The sequence below is a fragment of the Sorex fumeus genome, unplaced genomic scaffold (genome assembly GCF_029834395.1).
Source record: "Sorex fumeus unplaced genomic scaffold, SorFum_2.1 ptg000061l, whole genome shotgun sequence".
In the NCBI taxonomy this organism is placed as follows: domain Eukaryota; kingdom Metazoa; phylum Chordata; class Mammalia; order Eulipotyphla; family Soricidae; genus Sorex; species Sorex fumeus.
The window spans coordinates 38,793,916-38,818,350 of NW_026606118.1; the positions used below are offsets into that span (position 1 = coordinate 38,793,916).

The window sequence follows — 24,435 nt, forward strand, 5'->3', positions numbered from 1 at the left end:
AAGCATAGACATAGTAAGGTACTGAATAGAATACTTGGTTTCCTGGACTCTCTACATATAGACCTTCATTGTCTAGGGCATCAGAGTTCGAAATTTCCATTGTTAGCAGGAGTCAATACTGTTACATAATGAGTGAAGCTTTGTTAAGTGATGGGGGCACACTAGGTATTGTATGTATTAATATTCTGTTCCCACCAAAGACTACCATGCCATACATAATCAGGACCCAATTTTTTTTTGTATGTGTGTGTGTGTGGGCACTTTTTTTTTCAAATTTTTATTTTTTAATGAAAGCAACATGACTTACAAGTTGAGTTTTAGACATACAGTGTCCATCACTGATTCCCCAACAAGCTTCACCTTGCCTCCACCAGTTGTCACTTACCTCCCATCCCCTAAATGAGGACCAAGTCTAAACAGATTTTTCCAGGTTTTTCATGAGAAACTGAAAATCCACTTATAAAATATAAAGCATCTGCATTAAAGATTGGCAGCTAATCCAAAATTTTAAAACTATACTTGTTCTTTATTATTTTGTAACTTAGCCTACATGTTTTCCCAGAAACTTACTTTTACCTCTTTTAATATATTTTGGAAATTATGGAATAATCTGACATTTAAAATTTTATCACTAAAAGTATTAAATGTGTAATCATATAAGAATACTTGAGAACCTATGTAATACCTACTTCTTAGCAATCTGCCATCTATTAATGATGATATCACTTTAAGCATGGTACATTTAATACAATGATGTTAAGATATCTGCGTTATTCAGGTAGAAGCTAGTTGACTATAGAAAAAAACTGGACAGATCATCCTTTCAACTTGTAACTACTGACCTCAGCTTATTTTTCTTTGCCTTTTTAAAGACAAAAACCTTAAGGAACTCCTTTCACAACCCAGGCATAATTTTCTAAATACATTTTAATTGCTAAATGAAATGGTGCTTAGAACCCAATTAATTAGCTATGCAAATTAGAAGGGACTGTAAGTCCTTGCTTTGCTAATGGCATTCATAGTTTAGTAAGCATACAATTACTGTAGATAGAGTATCTAGGCAAAAAATGATTTTTTAATGATTATTGTTTTAAAAGTCATTAACCAGAATCTCTGATTTAAAAAAAAAAACTCAGCAGAGTAAGTTTCCAGTTCTAAATCCATCTGATAATGTGAGACTTTCTGAGGCCTTTTCAAGGTGCCTATTCAAGGGGAATAGAAGTGACTATCAGGAACTACTTATTATCATGTTGCCTTTGCTTTTGAAAACAAAGCTGTCTGACTTTAGAAACAGTTTATTACTGGTAATTTGAAACCTCTGACAGCCGAAATCCTGTTCCAAAAGAGGGTTTCTACCTGATGAAAATGTTTTGTATTTCGTATCAGAAACCCTCATTATCAGCTTCCAGATTTCTCTGGAAATCCTAGAAGCTTAGGGAATACAGAAACTTATTCTCTGTAAGGATCCAAAGGTGTTTTGATCATAAAGTATTAATTGTATAATAGAAGACAGGTATGACTTTCAAAAGGACTTGTTTTCACAAAGATTTTATAAGCTCTGTTCATTACTGACTCATCTGTAGTTTCCTGTAAATTCCATATCTCCTGATTGTAGAACAACAAACATATCCTATAAGTGAGAAAAATTTCCGTTCCTTTTTGTCTCTGAAACCCATTAAAGTTTTTAGAGTTTTTGGAGCTAATTTCACAGTTTTCTTTTTAAGTGTCTGGCTCATTGAAATGTTATATACTAGTCATTGACAGTAAGTTTCAGTCTGTAAACAACCTAAACAGCTAACAAGCAGTGTGCTAGAAAAAAATCTGATGTGTCCCAAAATAGTAATCGGTCCCCAAAAATGGCTTTTACAGAAGAAAGAAACTATACAACTTTGGAGCTATTCAAAGCCGTAAGACCCCAAGGAGTTAGCCTGGATTTGCACATAGGTGAAAACTCAAACATTTTTTTCTTTCATTGGTGGCCTGATTTGATATATGCTCTATGATAGTCATTCATTCATATTTCTTAAAAATCAAGAATTTATATAGCTCTATAGTCAGTCTGATCTCTGCTATAAAAAGCTATCTACACCAGCACAGAAGAGAAAAACAGAGGAGTTGTGTTTAAATGGACATATATTTGATACTTAAATAATTAAAATTTTAAATAATTAGAAACAAAACAGAATAGGATCCTAGTTATTTGGAATTGACTAGAGGTTTTTAGAACTGAAACTTAGCTTTTGTAGCTTTTAAAAGTGATATAGTAGCTCTACAACTATAAAACAACGAATTCCATAGTACTGTAAATAATATCTTATAAAAAGTAAAAAAAAAAGTAAAGGCCCTCCCGTTGATCATCGATTTGCTCGAGCGGGCCCAGTAACATCTCCATTGGAGACTTTGTTGTTACTGTGTTTGGCATATCGAATACGTCACGGGGAGCTTGCCAGGCTCTGCCGTGCAGGCGAGATACTCTCGGTAGCTTGCCGGGCTCTCCGAGAGGGGCGGAGGAATCGAACTCGGGTCGGCCATGTTGGCTGCGTGCAAGGCAAACGCCCTACCGCTGTGCTATCGCTCCAGCCCAATATCTTATAAAAATAAATAATTAAAAACCACACAATTTTCAATTGCAAATGAATTTTCTTTTATGCATTTACTGAAGATTAAAAATTAGAAATATTATAATTCAGAAGAAAGGAATAGAATAAAAGAGGGAGATCATTCTGGCTAAGGAGAGCTGGTTTAATCATTGCTGGTGTGGAACTGCACCCCAGGATCTCTGCTCTTTCCGCTAGATACGCTTCTCCCCCTCACTCACATGCACCTACAAAACAGTATCTGGAAAAGGCTCATCAGTTTCCTACTAAAGCAATCACCAGCTTTCTAGTGGGAATAAAAAGTCCACAACTTATTTATTTATTACTCTCTTCAAGAAGAAACTTTCCTGACTTAAATTGCCGGTAATTCATTTTAAAGATCTTCCAGAGTTGTTTCTTAGAACAAAGGTTTCAATGAAAATTTAATTTTTGTCCTTATTATGTTCTTGTCAAAATTATGACCTCCTTATAAAAAAATCAGTAAGAATTTGGGGACCCAACTGTTTAAGTGATGAATGAGAATGATCTGGTTATAACTGCCTTTGAGTTTTCTGTTTCAATTCTGTAAGTTAAGTAGATAATTTTGTGACAACTGCAGTTATTTTCTCCGGCATGGGAAAACAATAGCAGGACAAACAAAATTTTCATTACTAAGACTAACATCATGTAATATAAATTAGAAAGAGATCCCGGGAGTACTATAAGTATGTACTCACCACTAAGTTCAAATAAAAGAAATAATTCAGAAATATGCTTAGCCAGACTTTGTAATAATAAGCTTGAATATTCATAACTTTCTTCACTTTTAACTCATACCACACTATGGTGCTAATTGTCAGAACACTTTTTGCAAAAATACATGTATTTCATCTTCAACCATAAGTCCTGGTTTATTGTACCCTAAATCTTTTGACTTTATTGTAGTGAGAGAGAAAGGAGTATTTTGTTATGTAAATGAGATGTATTTTGTTTCATGTAAATATGAGGCCTGGTATAATGTCATTGAAGAACTAGCACTTTCAGTCTCTCCCATGGGAGAAGCCCTTGAGATTGCATCTATCACTAGTAGCCTAAGGTATAATTATTCATGCCTCTCTGATGAAGCCTTCATAACAACCTAGAAAGGAGAGTTCTGAGAACATTGAGGTTGGTAAACATAAGCAGCTGTTGAAGACTGACTGGTGTGTTTGGAGAAGGCATGGAAGCCTCCTGCTGCTACCCCATATATTACAATATATCTCTCTTCCATCTGGCTCTTTCTTTTTTAAAAAAAATTAAATTTTAGTTGCATCACTATGAGATACACAGTCACAAAGTTGTTCATGATTGGGTTTCAGTCATACAGTGTTCCAGTACCCATCCCTTCACCAGTGTACGTTTCCCACAACCAATGTCCCCATTTCCTTCCTGCCACTCTTGCCACCTGCCACTATCCCCACCCCCGAGTCTGCCTATATGGCAGGCACTTTTTTCTCTCTCAGTGTTGCCCTGTGTCTCTGTCTCTCTCTGTTTCTCTCTGTGTGTCTCTCTGTCTTTTTATCTCTGTGTCTCTGTCTCTGTCTCTGTCTCTGTCTCTCTCTCTCTCTCTCTCTCTCTCTCTCTCTCTCTCTCTCTCTCTCTCTCCTGGGCACTGTACTTTGCAATATAGGTACTCAGAGGTTATCATGTATTCCTGAATTACATCCTGCACTCACCTAGTAAGTGAAGTGTTTCACTATATTTTGTGAGAGTCTAGCAAATTAATGAATGCCAGGGAAGGGGAGGAAAGTTGAAAACCTCTAAAGTATTGCTAGGTGGTGAGAAGTACAGAAAACAACTTGGGCTTACAACTGTTGTGTGAGGTTGGTGGGGAACGTCTTGTAGAACTATACTACAGACTGTGTTTCTGGATAGATAGTGTGAGAATTGTGTTGAATTCTCTGGTGGTGTTTAAGAATTGCTTGGCAGTTATTTTGGTAATTGACCCTCATCAAATCCCATCAAATCAGAATTCTGTTATCTGGAGTCAGAACAATCACTAATCCTTTTGTGAGAGTTCTACCCTCAAGATCTCAGAGCCTTCCAAAGCTACACCTCCTAATAGTGTAACTTTGGGCATTAGGATTTAAGCATATGCGTCTGGAAAAGAGACAGAAATTCAGACCATTGTAGAGCAGGAATTAATCTCTTCCTATTTCCCTTGATCTTCTGTTAGACATTTTGATTCCCCATTTCCAATGTTTCCCTAAGGTCATTAAATATTTTTGGAATAACCATAGGCGCCAGTGAGTTGTTTGTCACTTCTATTCTGTCCTCTGCTAAAAACACATATTAATCACTCATGTGTAATAAATATATGTAAACTAGTGCCACAAACTCATGTATCAATGAGGTAATATTGTGAAGAAAGATTAATTTGAAAATGACATAACTCTGTCCATTTATAGTGTGGTTATTAAGAGTAAGAGCGCTTTTGAGGATGGAGAGATAGTACAGTGGGTAGGATGCTTGCCATGCACACAGTAGGCCACAGTTTGAGTCTCAGTACCCTGCATGGTTCCCTGAGCACAGTCACAAGCAACTCCTGAGTCAGGAATAACCCCAGAGCACCACTGTGTGTGACACACAAAAAAAACAAGGAAGAGCTTTGAAGCTGGATAATTTTCTAATCTGATAACTTTAATTTTTCCTCATCTACCTCACTGTATCACTGTCATCCTATTGTTCATCGATTGCCTTGAGCAGGCACCAGTAACGTCTCTTCATCCTAGCCCTGAGATTTTAGAAAGTGCCATATTTGAGATTCTTTCAGGGTCAGGATAATGAGACCCATCATTGTTACTGGTTTTTGGCATATTGAATACACCACAGGGAGTTTGCCAGACTCTACTGTGTGAGCAGGATACTTTTGGTAGCCTGCCAGGTTCTCCAGAGTAAGAACTAGATAGCTGCGCACTTCCAGGAGCTGGTTTTATAGTCTCTGGGTCTTGGTCGTTGATGAGATTACACGGTGCCAGAGGCAATTGGTGGGTGCAGTGCCTACATATTGGAAGATGGGGGATCTGGGTGGAGAAGGCCCATTCCCAATCCGAGCAGGCTTAGAGATCTACGCCCTGGGTCCTGCACACCTGGGTTCCTCTGCTGGTTCCTTCATGTGTGAGGCTCAATCGAACGTGTGGAGAGTGGTCTTAAGCATGGCTGTGGCTGGAACCGGAGGTCTTCAGCTGCCGGGGCTCTACTCAGGGTGGGGAGGAAAACTCAACCCACCCTCCTCCAAGGGGCCCCAGTGAGGACAGCCAGGCATGGAGGCAGGAGAGTCTGCGCTCTTCTCTTCCAGGAGTGGGCTTTTATTGTCTCTACCTCAATGGTGTCAAACTCTAGGACTACTATAAGTGAGTGGGTGCACATGAAATGCTTAGACAAGTGTACTTCATGCATTTAGTTTTCAACAGTAGGGTGTTTGCCTTGCATAGAGCCAACATGGCCGACCCGAGTTCGATTCCTTCACCCCTCTCAGAGAGCCCGGCAAGCTACCAAGAGTATATCGCCTGCACGGCAGAGCCTGGCAAGCTACCCGTGATGTATTCCATATGCCAAACACAGTAACAATAGGTCTCATGATGGAGACGTTACTGGGGCTGCTCGAGCAAATCAATGAACAACAGGAGGACTGTGACCGAAAGCCTAAATACAATATAGGTTCATTCTTGACTTAATTACAGTACAGTGGCTTTGTCTTTAATGTTATCTCTATATGAGAAACATTTATTCACGCACATGTCTTTTGGTAGCATTGTAGGTTGGTTCTTTTTTATTTATTTATTTATTTTTCTGTAGGAATACTGCTATTTATTAAGCCACTGATTAGCTGATTGAATTGGGTATGAACTTCACCTTACTTTTTTTTCATTTTTAATAATTTTATTTATTGAATCACTATTCAATTGAATCACCATTCAATTGAATCACCATGGCTGGAGCGATATCACAGCGGTAGGGTGTTTGCCTTGCACGCAGCCAACATGGCCGACCCGAGTTCGATTCCTCCGCCCCTCTTGGAGAGCCTGACAAGCTACCGAGAGTATCTCGCCTGCATGGCAAAGCCTGGCAAGCTACCCGTGAAGTATTCAATATGCCAAACACAGTAACAACAAAGTCTCACGATGGAGACGTTACTGGGCCCTCTCGAGCAAATCGATCAACAACGGGAGGACAGTGATTGATTGTGATTGAATCACCATGAGAGCAATTACAAAGCTTTCAGGTTTAAGTCTCAGTCATAAAATGAAACACTCGTACCTTCACCAGTGCCCATTCTCCACCCCCCAAAACCCTAATGTATTCCAGTCTCACACCCTCCCCCTACCTGTGGGAGCAGATGATTTCCACATTACTCTCTCTCTACTTTGATCACATTCAATATTTTGACACTAGACCCACCATTATTATTTGGGATTTTACTCCAACACCCAGATCTGCTGAAAAGACAACAGTAGACAATTTGTTTTCTGTTGCTGGTTATGAATAACATATGATATCACGTGGCTGCAGTAGTGGCTATGTGATTTTGAAATTCCAAAATTTTAACACTTAAATCTGGAGGGATTTCTGCCAAAACCTGCTGGGTTCTGTGATTTGTTCCTGAGTCTCTGGGATCATGGCTGTTAAGCAGCTTGATCAGGAGCCAGAAAGGCAGTTCGTGGGTAGCGACTTGGGGTCTCGTTGGGGTGTGGAGGAAAAGGCCAGCTCCACCCTCATCCTATGAGGCCCCACGTGTCTCAACACTGAGGGCCCAAATGTGACTCTCCAATGGCCTCTGGAGGATGGCAGCCACCGACCCGCCAAGGGGAGCAGGTGGAGGGGACGGCACCCTTTCCCACCTGGTGTGGCCCAGCGACAGTAACCTACTGTGGGGTCCAGACACATTTCTTCCAAAAGCCACCGGGTTCTGTGATTTATTTCTGAGTCTCTGGGATCATGGCCTTTAAGCAGCTTGATCAGGAGCCAGAGAGGCCATTCATGGGTGATGACTCGGGGTCTTGTTGGGACGGGGAGGCAAGGGTCGGCTCCACCTCCATCCCCTGAGGTCCTGCGTGTCTCATTTGCTGGCCCAAACCTGACTGTTCAGTGGCCTCTGGAAGATGGCGGCCACCAGGCTGCCATGGGGAACAAGCCAAGACATGAAACGTATTCCCACATGAGGCGGCCCAGCACCAGTAACCTACTGCAGGGACTGGATGCATTTCTGCCAAAGCCGTTGGGTTTTGAGATTTTTTTTTCTGAGTCTCTGGGATCATGGCCATTAAACAATTCAATCAGGATCCAGAGAGGGCATGCCTCCAATTATATAACTGAGCCAGAGGTGTTTTGTGGGTGTGTTTCCCACATTCCTAACTTTTGGCCATTTACTTTCTTGGTAAACTTTTCTCCAAGGTTTTGAGGTCTGGCCAAAGGCAGCAATTTTGGGGTATCTGGAAGCCTGAAGGCGCTATGAAGGTGTTGATGCACTCACCTCACAGGTACAGATTGACCTGCTGGCGACACCAGCCCTCTGTAGTTGGTTCTTATCTATTATTTTATTGCTAAAAAAATAATGAAGCAATATATTAAGAAACAGGTTAAACCAGGGCTTTCTTACGCAAAGCATGCACTCCAGCAAGTATGGCCGCCTGTGTCCCCAAAACGAAAATAATGTGTCTCAAAACATTCTTAGTTAAAAATTTAGCCAGATAATTGTTGTGTAAACAACTAATTCTGGATTTTCACATGGATGAAAAGAACAGCAATGTCTTTTGGGACAAATTGAGGTTGTGAATACAAAGGTAGACAAGACATGTTTTTTTCAGCGTATTTGTCTGGTGACCCCTTTGAGATACCTGCTTTGCAGAGATGAAAATCTGAGATTGAATTCTAGCCTCCTTTAGTACATTCCTTATACAACTTCATAGCTTTAGTGGATGAAAGAGGAAGAGGACCATGAGGAATGAAGGTCATAATTTTTATCTTCACAGGAAAGGTGAAGATAAAATTTTGTTTGAACTTAAATTAATTGTACTTAAAAAAATGTTTGTACTTAAATTATGCCTGCAACTTTAATCAATCTGCATATTTGCTCCATATGAGTCAGAAAGTTACTGAAAAATAATTGGCATTCTGAAATAATTAGATATTTGTTGAAAATTTAAATATAGGGGACGGAGTGGGTAGGGTGCTTACTCTTTCTGTTTTGATCTTGGCATCCCATATGGTCTTCCAGACCTGCTAGGAGTGATCCTTAGAGTCAGGTGTAAGCCCTGGACACTGCTGGCTATGGCCCCAAAACAACAATAAAAAATTTAAATGCACCAAGATAAGGCACATAGAGTCCTACGGGCATCTTAAATGCTATATAACTTCTTGCAAAGAGAAACCATTTATTTTCTCCAAACTTTCACTGAATTTGACACACACTTCACTTAAATAATACTTAAATAAAAGTAAAATATAAGATGCCTCCTAGGAAAGAATGGCCTAGTTTAGGCAATTCTTCTATATTTGTTTAGACAGCTTATTTTAATATTGCCTACAGGATAATGTCTGTATTTTTCAGCTTCACAAGCTGACCTCAATGCTTTAAGCACCTTTTAAGCTTCATTTTTGTAATTGCTCTGTGCCTACAAACCCAAGAGCATTAGGCTCTTGCCTTTTGTTTCAGTTGTCAGTGAATCTATAAATCAATTTCTCTAAATCTTTGCTTTTGCTGTTTGTATGTATGTTTCAAATGTCAGCCCTCTTGGATAAATTTCTTGCATTTCTTTATACTTTTGAACCGTAATTGTTTCTTTCCTCTACTGTTCCCCAATTTTTTAATTGCTCTTAGGCAATTTTGTCTTCAATCTTAGCTAACTACCTGAATCCTCTTAACTGTGATAGACAGGGAAGAATAAAATAATTCTTGCCCATTTTGTGTATACTGAGGATATATCCCAGTGCCTAACAAATAGCAAGAGAATGAAGAAAAATTAAAGAACAAAGCAATCTTTCAGAGTTTTAACTTTTGGCTCATATGCTGGCCAAGCGCATGTGGCACTTTCATCTTCCCTCTTGAGATGTGTACTTTTTTCATGCTTTCATATCTAATGCTGGGATATTTGTAGGGGCTCTCTTCATCTTTGAAAAAGCCCACAGTCTCTCTTGAAAGTGTTGTGTGCTTGCTCTCTCTCTCTCTCTCTCTCTCTCTCTCTCACACACACACACACACACACACACACACACACACACACACACTTTTCTTTCCTCCTTCCCCTTGCTAAAACCTTCCAAATAAAATCTGTTTTACTTCAAAAACAAAAGAAAACCTCCCTGGTGGTTCTGGTGGTTAGGATTTGGCGTTCTCTTAGATTTTGAACTTTTTCTCATCTTCTTTGGAAAGATCATTCATCTCACGGCCATTTGGACTGTTGCCTTTGTGTTTCTTCTGTGATAGTTAGATTTTGAACATACCTTGTTTAAAATCCCTTAATAATCACCATTGACCTTAGAATTTGATATGGATGAGATAATTGCAAACTTAGTTACACACCTTTCAAGATCTGACAGACATCACTAGCAAATCCTATTACACCTTTCCTCACACTTTGTTACAGCCATACCAAATTTCTTTCTGTTTCAGAAATGACCTTCCTACATACACATTTGTTGTTCCATTTTAACTTATTTTTGTCTTTGACTCACTCACAAGATACAAGATAAAAGGTTACTTGTTTCAGGTCTGGAATAGGCAGGGCACTTGCCTTGTATCTCTGGTACATAAGGTCTCCCTTGCCTTGCCAGGAGTAATCTCTGAGTGCAGAGTCTTGGGCACTAGGTGTGGCCCCAAAACAAGACAAAACGAAACAAGATAAAACAGAAAAAGAGGTTAGCTCTTTCTAGAAATCATGCCTAGCTCCCTATTCCATGTCCAGTTCCACCCTGGATTAAAACTTTCTCCTTGTTATCCAAAACTGTTTTTTTTTTAAACTGAGGGACAATGACTCCCTATAGACCCCTGGTTTATTCCAAGGAGGACACAGCTGAAAATCTCATAAATTGAAGCCATGACATGAGATTAGGAGTCAACCCACAAAATAGAGGGTGCCACAGGAAGGAGACCATAGTCAGAAAAGGTTTAGGCAATGTAATCTATGAGATGATACAAGTCTTGACTTGACTTGGTCAAGTCTTTCTGCTATTGACCAAGAAGCAGTTTTAGCTCAGTTCCTCACTAACTATCACATTCAAAGAAGACCTGGGGAGCTTATAAAATCATACCACACTAAATTTATCTCAGTTTTTGATTCAATAGTTCTAGGACAGGACCTAAGTAATTGTATTTCTAATAAGTTACCTAATGGAAGTGGTGATGATATTATTCTAAGAAATCACATTAAAAACCTCCTGTTTTAGGCCATCTGTTTAATCTCTATAAATCTTTATTTTACCCTCTCCAGAGTGAAGTTAAGGGGTGGGTGGTGGTATAACAATTTGGTAAGATAATGTATGTAAAGTATTTGGGATTGATTAATAAACAATGCCAGGTAATGTGTTTTTTCGAGTAATTTTTTTTATCACACTGCATTAAAAATTGCAACTGAACAGATCATTTGACAAATAAACTTGGAACCTCAAGGAGAACAGAGATTATTCTAATTTTTTATTGTATAACTTGTGCCTTATGAAGTGTGTTGACAAGCATTAAACATATAATGGAATCACTTCAAAGTAGAAGCATTTTATAAACATTTAATAAGTTGAATTTAGGTGGTTCTCAGCAGGGAGCCCCTCCCCACTCTAGTACTGCAGGATTCCCTCCTTCAGCTCGATATGGTCTTTGTTTTCTTGGAATTGTCTTTGCGGATTGGTTCCTAAATCACTTTTGGTTATGTTGAGTCAGTCCTCACAGTTTTTGTTTCTAAGAAAATTTACTAGCAACATAGAGAACATCTTTCTGTAAAGACACTGGAATTAAATAGCCACATGGAGTATTCAGTTTCATACCAAAGGAAAGCAATTACAGCAGCGTCTCCCTTGCCTTCTGTGTCTGAACATATGCCTTTATTTAACACTGGATATGGGTTAGGAAGTAACATAAAATTTTTAAATTTTAGTACTTTTACAATTCATTAAGTCTTTTTTTTCTATTTTTTAAGCTCTTACTGCTTTTATTATCAGTCTATGCTCTTTACTTTTTGACCTCAGGATTTCTTATTTTATATTCACTCCTTAGCTCATCAAATATCTTTCCCCATCAGCCATGTAACCAGTATTTGTCCCATGGCAGTGATGCTACACAAAGACAAAGTCCCTCCTTCAAAGAGCCTAAAGCATGACATTTAGCAACTTGCACTGTCATCATTTGCCTCCTTGTCTCCTAGGCTGAATTACGGGGGACATTATCACTCAATCTCCCATTCTAAATCCACCCTTATGGTAGATATAACATTTAATTGGTCTTTCGGTCTCCTATTCAGTATCTGATATAAGGTTCGTAGTCATACATATGGATTATTTTTATACAAAAAGGCCCTCCTTATTATATTTATTTTGAGAAATAGGACTGAGTTCCAGGAATCTCCTACTAGTTTACACAACAGTTTAGCGCTAGCTATATGTTCTTTGACCTATATAACGTTGCTTGTCACCGTTTCAATTAGGTCAGCTAACAAAGTGTGGGTGATTTTGAGCTTCTCTAATGAAATCTTTATCTCTGTATTGTACCAATCAGCTCTGTCTACCCTTTTATAATTGGAGAATGCTTTATTTTACATTTTTACTATAATCCCACTATTCTCCACTGTGTTAGTGTGTGTGTGTGTGTGTGTGTGTGTGTGTGTGTGTGTGTGTATGTATGTAGCATATTTGCTTGGTTAAGAAAGTAGAAGATTCTTTATGTTTTCCATATTATCTATTGAAAGTATGTTGACATAACTTTAAAGAAACCTAATACCAACACTTGAAACACTAAAAATTATCTTTCCTTTAGAACGCTAACAAGCACTTACTTTTATTTGAAATGGATAACAAATTTAGTCAGCAATCTAAATTTTGTGTGTTGTTTTTCTGAATTTTTAACTATTGAGTTCCTGTGTGCTGAAATTAATTTGATAATTTTCAGATACTCTTCTACTGTGATCAGAATCCTTATTCACTTTTTCTATTTTGCAATTATTATGGTAATGATTTTTATTTGATTTAGTTTTGTCATATGAGATTAAGCTACTAGAAAACATAAAATGGACTGAAAGTTAGGATATTCTCATCTAAATATAATTATGCTTTCTTTCAGCTATCCCTAAAAAGAAGAGGAAGCAAAGATTTACCAAAATCAGAAAAAAAGACTCAACAGACTCCCACAGAGGTATGTGAAAAAAGAATCAGGCACTTCTATAAGTGCTTGATTGCCATATTAACATCTATAAGTAGACATATTAGCCAGATGTACTCATGTAAAACAAGGTTAACTATGCAGATCAATTATGGAGTTGAAGAGGCAATATAATGAGTGTATTTAGTTACAAAGCCAGTGCTAACATCCTTACTATCATTGTCTGTACATGCAAGTACAAAGTATAATGTCATTAGTACTTTGTTACTATATTTGAAACTGTACCAGTGGTGCTAATCTTGTTCACTTATAATTAAGAAAACCAATAGAATGTTCCCATAGTGGAGAGTTAAAACCAAACGCTTCAGGATTGGATAGTGAAGAGAAGAGGTTCATTTTACCTTTAGGAAGTCCCACTTTTATACCTGCCTATACCAATGATTGAAGAAGTAAAAGAAAGAAGGTCAAGGAATAAAGCTTAAAAGATACACTCCAGGGGTCCTACAGATAGTAGCTGGTACAAGATACAGATAGTAGCTGGTACACTTTTCTTATTGCAACATAGTTGCAAGGATAGTACACTTTCCTTGCAAACAGCCTACTCAGATTACCCCCACCCCTCCACCTGGAGTGATCCCAGAGCACAGAGCCTGGAGTAATCCCTAAGTATAGTGTGGTATGTCCCAAAAACCAAAACCAAAAAGAAAAAAAAAGAGAAAGAGGAAATGAGGGAAAGGAAAGAAGGGAGGGAGGGAGGGAGGGAGGCAGGGAAGGGAAAGGAGGGAGGGAAGGAGGAGAGAAGAGGAATGTTACACTCCATATGGGTTTCAGACTATTATTTTAAGACTATTACTAGAAACTCAACCAAAGTAAAGATTAGCTCTGCTTTCAGGGTAAGCAGAAGGTGTTGATGGATTAAGTGAAGAAAATTTTAAAATAGAAGAGAAAATATGTGGAAGCAGAAGTGACCATATAGCTGCCAAAAATATGACTAAATAATAACTTTTATAAGTTGAAACAATAGTATTATAGCAAACTTTAAGAAAATCTGTTATAGGGTATTTTCTCATTAAATAATTTTAAAACAATATTTAAATATTCTAAATTTGAACAAGTTTACCACACCCATTTTTAAAACTATAACTTCTTCAATTTTTATTTTCCTCTTTCTCTTTCTCCCCCTGTGGTCTGGCTTAAATTTTCTCTTATTATTTGCACAAGAATAATTGTAGGTTCTCAACAGTTGTTCTGCTGAGAATTCCAAAGAGTCTCATGCCAAGATCATTAGTTCTGTTCTTTCCATTCTCTTAAGATGTTTCAATATGCTGTTTCTATGGCTTTCCCGCTATATTTGCCATAACTTGAAATCACCTCATTCTAGATATTTTACTGGAGATGATTACACATATTGTCATCACTTGTCTTACTCACCTCATTTAGGTAGAAGATTCAATAAATTCCTTGTTCTCAGTGTTAAAATCAGAAGTCTATTGTTTCAGTAATTGGTGTTATTCCTATTCCATCTCTGGCAGTGCTCATTCGTCCTCTCTTCCACTACTAATGGCTTCTATGTCTTTACCAAAAATTCATCATTAAACACAGATGACTCAGAATAGGGAAAGGAAAACATTTGTATTCCCGTTTGTATATTTTGTTTTGGGGTCACACCTGCAGCTACTCAGGCTTTTTTCTTTTGGGGTCACACCCAGCGATGCTCAGGGGTTACTCCTGACTCTGCATTAAGGAATTACTCCTGGCATTGCTCAGGGAACCATATGGGATGCTGAGATTCGAATCTAGGTCCATCGCGTGCAAGGCAAACACCCTATCTGCTGTACTATTGCTCTAGCCCCTCAGGTTTACTTTTGACTCTGTGCTCAGGGGGTCACTCTGAGTGGGAGAGAAGTGGGAGAAGCCATACGGGGTACCATGGATCAAATCTCAGTCGTGTGCAAGTACCTTCCCATTGTACTAGCTCTCCAGTTGCAATATTTCCATTTTTTTAAAATTTTTATTTATTTTATTTTATTTTATTTTTTTTTAATATTTCCATTTTTTAAAATTAGGAAATCAAAAACTGTCAAGAGTTATGAGATTGGCCCAAAGTAAATATTCAAAAGATAATTTTGGGAGATTGTTTGAATACATGTCCCTGTACTTAATGATGAGCTGTTAACATTATATCTAAAAAAGAGTTCATTTTCAGGTTTTGTTTTGTTTGCACTTCAGAGCAGTTAATGATTAGGGCTTTAAGAATGTCCTAAGAATTGGTGAGAGGAACTTTTTTTATGTTCTTTTGGTTTGTTTTGCTTATGGGTTTCACCCAGTGGTGCTCAGGCCTTACTCCTGGAGGATTCTCAGGACCATATAGGTTGCCAGGTATAGAAACGAGGGTGATTGCAAGCAAGGCAAGTACTTTAACTGCTGCAATACCCTACAGTTTCAGAAGAACATTAGAGCTTACACCATCATTCTTTTTTTTTTTTTTGGCTTTTTGGGTCACACCCTGCGATGCACAGGGTTCACTCCTGGCTATGCACTCAGGAATTACCCCTGGCAGTACTCAGGGGACCATATAGGGTACTAGAAATTGAACTCAGGCTGGCTGAAGTGCAAGGCAAACGCCCTACCCACTGTGCTAGCCCACCACCATCATCCTTTTACCAGGCAAAAGCAACACTCTTTGTTTCAGACTGATGAGAGTGTATCCTATTTTAAAAGGGATTAAGATAGAACCCCTTCTGGTTCCTCCTTGCAAAGGACAGTTTAATGTTTAACTTCATTTTCAAGACCTTAAGACATTTCTCCATTGAATAAAGAGAGCAGATTATCTTCTCCCTGGAAAGAAGATCATGAACCTGAATTTTAGTATCAGAATTGAACTTAGATTTGACTTTCCGCTATCTAACTATGAAATTCTTGAAACCAGGCATTTTTGTTTAAACTCCAGTGATTACTCTAAACATTAAATTTAGGTGACCCTGTAAAAGAATGTTCAAAATTTGTCTAATAGGATTCTGAATGTCAACTAATGCCTCTGAACTTTGTAGTGCTCCCAGGGAGAAGGGTGCACATTTATCACACTCAGAGATATTTGAACCGTGTAAATTAAACAAAATAAAATCTACACAGTGTTGACATAACATTGATATCACACTGACTGTCTTGTGCAGTCAAGGAGGATTGTAATGACTACAGTTCATTATTCTTTTTTTCTTTCCTTTCCCAGGATGAAATATTCTAATCTTTAGTTTACCAAATTGTTTAAAGGATTTGGAGAAAATACCTAGCTTCTACCTCTCCCTCCATTCCCCTCCTATCCTCAGATCTTAGTTATAAAAAAAAGAAAGAGTTGTCTTTTTTTTTCTTCTTTTGCAAATATCTGGGTTGTTTTCTGGATTTACATTCAAAAGCAATCTATGTTCTTTTCCTCTGTTTCCCAAATGAGGAGGACAATGAAGATTTGAAATGCCAGCTGCAGTTTGTGAAAGAAGAAGCTGCTTTGATGCGAAAGAAAATGGCCAAGATTGACAAAGAAAAGGACAGATTCGAACACGAGCTCCAGAAGTACAGATCCTTTTACGGGGATCTGGACAGCCCTTTGCCCAAAGGAGAAGCGGGGGGTCCTCCCAGCACCCGGGAGGCCGAGCTCAAGCTACGACTGAGGCTGGTGGAGGAAGAAGCCAACATTCTGGGCAGGAAAATCGTGGAACTGGAGGTGGAGAACCGAGGCCTGAAGGCAGAACTCGACGATCTGCGGGGCGATGACTTCAACGGCTCGGCCAACCCGCTCATCCGGGAGCAGAGCGAGTCCCTGTCGGAGCTGCGGCAGCACCTGCAGCTGGTGGAGGACGAGACCGAGCTGCTGCGGCGCAACGTGGCCGACCTGGAGGAGCAGAACAAGCGCATCACCGCCGAGCTCAACAAGTACAAGTACAAGTCAGGCAGCCACGACAGCGCCCGGCACCACGACAGCGCCAAGACCGAGGCCCTGCAGGAGGAGCTGAAGGCCGCGCGCCTGCAGATCAACGAGCTGAGCGGCAAGGTGATGCAGCTGCAGTACGAGAACCGCGTGCTCATGTCCAACATGCAGCGCTACGACCTGGCCTCGCACCTGGGCATCCGCGGCAGCCCCCGCGACAGCGATGCCGAGAGCGACGCGGGCAAGAAGGAGAGCGACGACGACTCGCGACCCCCGCACCGAAAGCGCGAGGGGCCCATCGGCGGCGAGAGCGACTCGGAGGAGGTGCGCAACATCCGCTGCCTCACGCCCACCCGCTCCTTCTACCCCGCCCCGCCGGGGCCCTGGCCCAAGAGCTTCTCCGACCGGCAGCAGATGAAGGACATCCGCTCCGAGGCCGAGCGCCTGGGCAAGACCATCGACCGGCTCATCGCCGACACCAGCACCATCATCACCGAGGCGCGCATCTACGTGGCCAACGGGGACCTGTTCGGACTGATGGACGAGGAGGACGACGGCAGCCGCATCCGCGAGCACGAGCTCCTCTACCGCATCAACGCGCAGATGAAGGCCTTCCGCAAGGAGCTGCAGACCTTCATCGACCGGCTCGAGGTGCCCAAGTCCGCGGACGACCGCGGTGCCGAGGAGCCCATATCCGTGAGTCAGGTACAGTTCTGCCTATTGCGAGCCACGGCGATGGCGAGGCTGGCCCGCGGAGCTGCTGTCCCCGCTGGGGCGTCTCCGCGCACCGACCTCCACCACGCCCCGCTTTAGGGGAGCCCCAGCTCAGAACCCCGCTGGGGCTCGGAAGGCCCCGCAGCGCACCTGGTTTCTCATCCTGTCCTCCTGCAGGTCTGAGGTTTCCGTCACTCTCCCACTCTAGTCCCTGATGCCCCCATCTGTTCTGTCTGCAAGGGAAATCCAAATTATTCCCCTTCCACCTTCCCCTTCCTCTCCCCCCCCCCTTTTTTTTTTTGCCTAAAGATGAAAGGATGTTGAGCCAAATCCTGATGCAAGGTCAACATGCTTGATATTGCTCTCCTAATCCCATTAGCTCCAGCTTCAAGGAGATCTACACGAAGATTCGATGGTTTTGGTGGGCTGATTCCAAGCCAAGAGTCACATTGAGTTTAAATCTTTTTCCAATTGCCAAATAGCCAGGACTGATGCATAAAGTAGAAGCCAGAGGGGGGTAAAAAAAAAAAGTTGATACTGTGTGTAGAGGCCTAACTAAAGGCCCGCACGGAAGCCACTCATTTAGCACAAGTCGAAGTAATCCTATCATTCTTTCTAATCACTGAGCTGTATAGTGGAGACACTCAGGACTGGGGAAGGAGCATTATACTCTCACATTAAGGCAATACCAAATCAGAGAACTAGTAATAACCATTCCCGAACAGGGAAAACCAGCATTTTTCCTTCATCCTAATTGTAGAGGCACACCTGATGAATTGGACTGAGCTGCTGTAGCCAGGTATGGTGGCTCCTTAAAGACCAATGCATTTTGTCAGAGTTAACCACCTAAGAGAAAATTTATAAAGCAAAACAGGCAATGTTGCGGCCTCTGGCAAGCCTGTATCCCTTGGAGAACCCACTGGAAGTACAACATGCATGGCTTTACAGACACGCGTTAAATTTATAAATCAGGAAAACCAGAAGCATGATACCCATTTCCTTGCCTGTTGCAAGTCAAAAACTCGCAACCTTTCTGCTTATTGATCTTGCATGTTGCTCTGCTTTGCTGTGAATTAAAAAAAACAACAAAATACTTCTATGCTAAAAAATTGTTAAACTGTGAAATGATAAAGCTTTTTTGTCTACTTATATTAAGCTAAATAATTGGTTTTTCATTTCCTTGTTGCAGATTTTTTTAATACTCTGAGCATGTGTTTTTACAATTTTATCTTCAGGGAAGAAAAATAGAAATCAGAGTGAGAGGAAGCACTCTTCATAATAATAGGTTCTATTATTATTTTAATAATAATAATAAACTCTTCAGAATTCATAAGTATAGGTTTAAGCTTTTTTTTTTGCTGGGGGATTGGGCAAGGGTTCTTTATTTTAAGTTGAATGAATGCTTAGGTAGGTTGTTAATAAACTTAGGGTTTTTTTAATTATTATTAATTAACTCTTTTCTTTTTCTTTGCATTTACCTTCCCAGATGTTCCAGCCTATCATTTTACTTATTCTCATTCTTGTATTATTTTCATCACTTTCTTACACAACAATATTTAAACTTGTCTTCCTTTTTACACTGTTTTTTGTACTGTAAATCTTTCATCATTTACCATTCATTGTAGCATTTTCAGTTTATTTATTTTGTTCACCCTTCAAGACACGAAGTAAACGAAGTATAATTTCTGTAGTAACCAATGCTATAAAAACACTGAAGACTGATTATTTCTTTAAAAAAGATACATCTTGCCACTATCAAATGAGAAGCCAAGCACTAAAATATTTCAGGTAAGGAAGCGTGACTTCTCTTTAATAAATCATTTCAACTTTTGCCTCTCTCACCTTTGTTTATATGCCTGACAATTGGCAGAATGACTTTGAAACTGATTAAAAAGTCTTGACTGTTCCTAGGTAGTTGACTAATATAATAATTCCAAAGCTGAATATTCATGTTAGTCATGATATCAATAAAATGCATGAATTTATAAAGGACATTTGCTAGGTTACATCATACTGACAAGATGACTTTCTTCTATTTGGGGACCGTGGGGCTCTCAAGTAGTGCTAGAGGCACCTGGGACCATTCTTGACAATACTTTACCCTGTTGTGTGAGCCTGAGAGTACAGTGCTCAGACTCAGCACTGCAGTGCTGCTGGAACCTAAAGTGGGGCACTGCTCAGGCCAGGTGAGGGAAGGGACCACAGGGACACCCAGTGGTGCTTGGGAGACTTTGCAGTCCTAGTGATGGCACTGGGGCCTTTGTGGGCACAGCATCCGCTTTAGCCCATTGAACTACCTTTCTGATCCCAATTAATGATTCTGGCAGTGTGCATCAATGGGAATCATGGCGAGTACATAAAATCTGGCTATCATAGACCTAGATAGTTTATTGCAATGTTGTATAGTTGAAATGGGCTGGAGGGATAGCACAGCAGGTGAGCGTTTGCCTCACACGCCGCCGACAGGGTTCGATTCCTCAGCCCCTCTTGGAGAGCCCGGCAGGCCACCGAGAGTATCTTGCCCACACAGCAAAGCCTGGCAAGCTCCCTGTGACATATTCGATATGCCAAAAACAGTCTTCACAATTTGTTGTGAGACGTTACTGGTGCCTGCTCGAGCAAATTGATGAACAACGGGAGGACAGTGCAGTGCAGTGCTATAGTTGGCATAGTTGGTATTAAAAATTGTGTTTCCCAGCCAGAGATAGTGCTCAGTGTGCTAGAGAGTATGCTTTGCATAAGAGAGACCCAAGTATGAATTCCAATATCACACGGTTTCTCCAGACACCTCCAGGATGAGCTCTCCTGAGCATAAAATTGAGATTAGCCCACATATACCCCCCACCCCAAATAAACCAAAAGGTGAGTTTAGAAACATAAAAAGGTTATTAGATCTTTGCTCAAAATCATCTTCATCCTAGAGTATTTGCCCAGCTTCTAAGGCAAACAAGCTGTTTCTATATTTACACATGATGTTTAAAGCTGTGTGTAGCTGAACAAGTTTATTTACTACAGTTCTGTTCTCTAGAATTCATTGCTCTGCAGAACTACCATCAGAAAAGGAAATAGAAATATAGTTATGTGAAATATAAGTAGAGAATTTTTTTTTCATTTTCTAGAATTTCATTGAAGTCACATTTCAGGGTCAGTGGTGTAATTTCAGTGGGAATTGCTCCCTAGACATAAACTTTGCTGAAGTGGTCATCTCTCTTTCTCTTCCTGCCTGAAGTGGCCTAGGTGCTAGGCACCTGAGAGGTCCTATTCTGTTCATTTCTGGTAGTGATTTATCCAGGAAAAAAGTAGAATTCATCAGTACCACCCAAGATTTAACCATCAATATTCATTGAAGTTATGGACTTGGAAGCTCTCTCATGTTGGTTAGTAAATTTGAAATTCTAGGATAAATCATCTTGTACTGTAGCATAAAAAATAATCTGTGAAAAATCTTTTGCTACTCTGAAATCCTTACTTGTAACAGCCTTTTTAATCCTCATCCCTCAATGCATCAACTTTCTGTTAAGCATTTATAATAATGATTTTTTAAAACTTAAAGACATTTTAGAATAGTTGAAAAATAACTGCTTTTTGGGTCACACCTGGCGATGCTCAGGGGTTACTCCTGCCTCATGCACTCAGGAATTACTCCTGGCAGTGCTCGGGGGACCATATGGGATGCTGGGAATCGAACCCGGGTCAGCCATGTTGGCTGCATGCAAGGCAAATGCCCTACCTGCTGTGCTATTGCTCCAGCCCTGAAAAATAACTGTTCTTAATCTTCATGTTGCTTTTTCTATGGACTTTTATTTCATTCTGTTTGGAAGGAGTGGAGAGAGACCTAAGTATGTAATCAGTAGTTGGAACCTAACACAATATACTTCTTACTTTTCATTTTAGTGATTCAAGAAGCTAGAGCTTTATGACAAAAAGGAGTGAAATAACACTATGTTTAATTTATTTGTAACTATTTACCTTATTCAATATTGCATCTCAGGCCCATAAAGCAATTGAAAAACTAAGATTTGTTAGATTCTTAATAAGCCTCTTTTGTTACATTCTTGATAAGCCTCTTTTCTTGATAAGCCATCAGGAAAGATGTTTTGGCAAAGAAACTGAAAATAAATGTTTCAGAGCTGAATTTTATCTGACATATGTATTGCCTTGAGGCAGCCACAATGTCATTTATTTCCAATTTACAGAGCATTTGATATACATGAAGATAGGGGATGCCTCAAAGATTGGGAAACTTCAGTTGGGTTGTGAAAGAAGGCCTCAGAATTTCTAATAGCGATCCTGCCTGTTGTTAGTTGTGTCCCCATACACTTGGCATAAAATAAACTTGTTCATTTCAGAAGTATTATGAGTATTTGCTACCCTGTGCAACTTTAAAAATTCATTTGGTATTTACATGTGTATGTTTCAAAAGGAATAATAAGGCATCCAGAGTGATGTTTCTAAACCTTACCTGCTCTTCAGAATTGATTTTAGAATTAAGGCTTTGATCTGAAGAAATTGAAACTTAATGTGTGGACTAAAATTTTTTATTATTATTTTTAATTAATTTGTTATGGTTTCTTGGGCCATACCTGGCAGTGCGCAGAGCTTATGCCTGGTTCTGCATTCAGGGATCATTTCTGGCAGAGTTGGAGAATGATCTGGGGTGCTAGGGTTGAATCTGGGCCAGGTCAGTACAAGGCAAGCGACTTCCCACTGTACTCTGTCTCAAACCTCTTATTTTTATCTTTAAAAGCTCTTTAGGTCACTGTTTAAAATAAATTTATATTACTTAAGGTATGTATTACAACACATCCTAGGGTTAAAATTAACTATTAGCTTTGTAGAATCAAATTTTGCTTAGGCTTACACAGACTCTGAAGGCCCAACCGTTGATTAGATCTCCAAATTCTCTCTAAGGAATTTTCAACTGTGTCATACAGACTTTACTAGACAATAGCTAATGACAAGTAGTTCTATTTCTGCACCAGTGATAGAAATCTTTCCTTTAGTTAACACAGGTTCTCAAAACCTACAAATTCAAAAAAGACTAATAGAAATAATATATAAAAAAGGGAAAAACAGTGAATATTGTGTGTGATCAGGGCCACAACAAACTACCAGAGATGCAGACACATACCTACAGCTAGAGAAATAGATTTACATGCACAAGAAGTGAAGGTGTCAGGATGACAACAGACACTCTGACAGTCCCCCATTTTGTCATAGTTTCCTCTGATCCAAAGTGAAGACATGATGTCCCACAAGTCCATCAGGAGTGATGGATACCAATGGCCCTACCTTCAAGCGTGGATAATATATACATATATACACACATATGTATACATATACACACACACATATATACACTATACATATACACACATACTCAAGATAGGCAAATGAAGCACAAAGAAGAGCATGGATCTTTTGTCTGTTTAAAATCATTTCAAGCTATACTAAGTGAAGTTCTGTCATTTCAGCAAGACAGTATGAAAACAGGTAACTCCAACATCCACTTCTCTTTTTGACTCATTTCCTGATTCCTTTTTTTTATATCACTCAGCATTCTGTGGCAAACGTGTATATATATATATATGTATATATATATATATATATAATTTTTATTAGTGAGACACCATGAGGTACAGTTGGCCCCTAGGATGGTTTTTCTTAAAAAGGAATCAGGATCCCAGTATCCTGATTCCTTTTTAAGAAAAACCATCCTAGGGGCAGGAGTGACAGCACAGCATGCAGGGCACTTGCCTTGCACGTGGCCCTACCCTGGTTTGATTCCCAGCATCCCATATGGTTCCCCGAGCACAGCCAGGAGTAATTCCTGAGTGCATGAACCAGGAGTGACCCCTGTGCATCGCTGGGTGTGACCCCCCTCCCCCCTACGAAAAAAGAACAACCATCCTAAAAAAGAGATATCAAACTCCCTTGATACTTTTCCTTAATCTGGAGGCACTGAATTTTTAGAAACCATTTAGAGAATCTTGAAATCCATCCTGCCCCTCCATATTTGGAATTCACTCAGATCCTGAAGAGGGCAAATTGACTGAAACAAAACTGTCTTGGCTACTGTTCCAAGTGGTTTGCGAGCTGCTGTCACAGCTGCTCTGGTTCGTTATGCAGCTTTACTGTCTACTCGTTGTCCAGGGTGGTTCTTGCCAACTCTTTGCCCACTCACTACAGAGCCAGTTCCCAGTTGTGCCTGCATGCACATACAAACTTTCACCACACTGGGACATAGAGTGAGAGCTGTACCCAGCAGCTGGGAATCCAAGCTTGGCAAACCTGCTCTAGCCCACGGGCTGAGAAGTGATCTCAGCAAGCTTGGCGCAGGCACACAGTGACCTTTGCCAGCTTTTCCCAAGAACTTCAAGCCGTTCTTGGGGCACTGAGGACCTCCAAAGCATTTGTGGCTTACACCAAAGGACACAGACTTCGGGGAAGAATTTAGCAAAGTTAGTTGGTGCTCAAGACCTCCAATCCCCTCCTCTGCAGAATCCTTTAACTTGCATTATTATTGTTGTGTAAAGCTACTTGTGAAAGAGAATGAATATGCAAACTTCTGCATTTATTACACAACAAGTCTCCCAATTATTGAAAGAAGGAACCTCTTCTGAGCACCTTTGAAGCTGTACTGTTTAAATAACTCAGTGAAAATGAATCTGAACAAATAACCTCATTGTAGAAAATCCCCTTGCATGCACATTCTTGGGTGTAGGAAGGAGTGTCTTTGGTAATTTGGCCTAGATTGAAGAAAAGAAAGAATTCAGCTTGCTATTTTTAAACATAACTGACTCAAACTCATAAAACAAAGAAAAATTCAGTGCTGAGCCTGGAATGCGTATTGGCTTGCATTCCACAACCTTCACTTCTGT

At 40.0% G+C, this 24,435-nt stretch overlaps 2 protein-coding genes across 2 annotated transcripts in view; both read left to right on the forward strand.

Annotated features, from left to right (window-relative positions):
* MTCL3 (MTCL family member 3) overlaps nucleotides 1-19,178 on the forward strand; it is a 45,377-nt gene extending 26,199 nt beyond the window's left edge. Inside the window, 3 exon segments of the mRNA XM_056125905.1 lie at nucleotides 12,880-12,951; nucleotides 16,367-17,545; nucleotides 19,041-19,178. Of these exon segments, the coding sequence (XP_055981880.1) occupies nucleotides 12,880-12,951; nucleotides 16,367-17,545; nucleotides 19,041-19,151 (1,362 nt within the window). The 3' untranslated portion in view covers nucleotides 19,152-19,178.
* Nucleotides 19,179-19,206: 28 nt separating this feature from the next.
* Nucleotides 19,207-24,435, forward strand: part of KIAA0408 (KIAA0408 ortholog) — a 42,183-nt gene continuing 36,954 nt past the window's right edge. The window contains exon 1 of the mRNA XM_056125907.1: nucleotides 19,207-19,342. The gene's annotated coding sequence lies outside the window, so the exon portion shown is untranslated. The remainder of the gene's footprint in view (nucleotides 19,343-24,435) is intronic.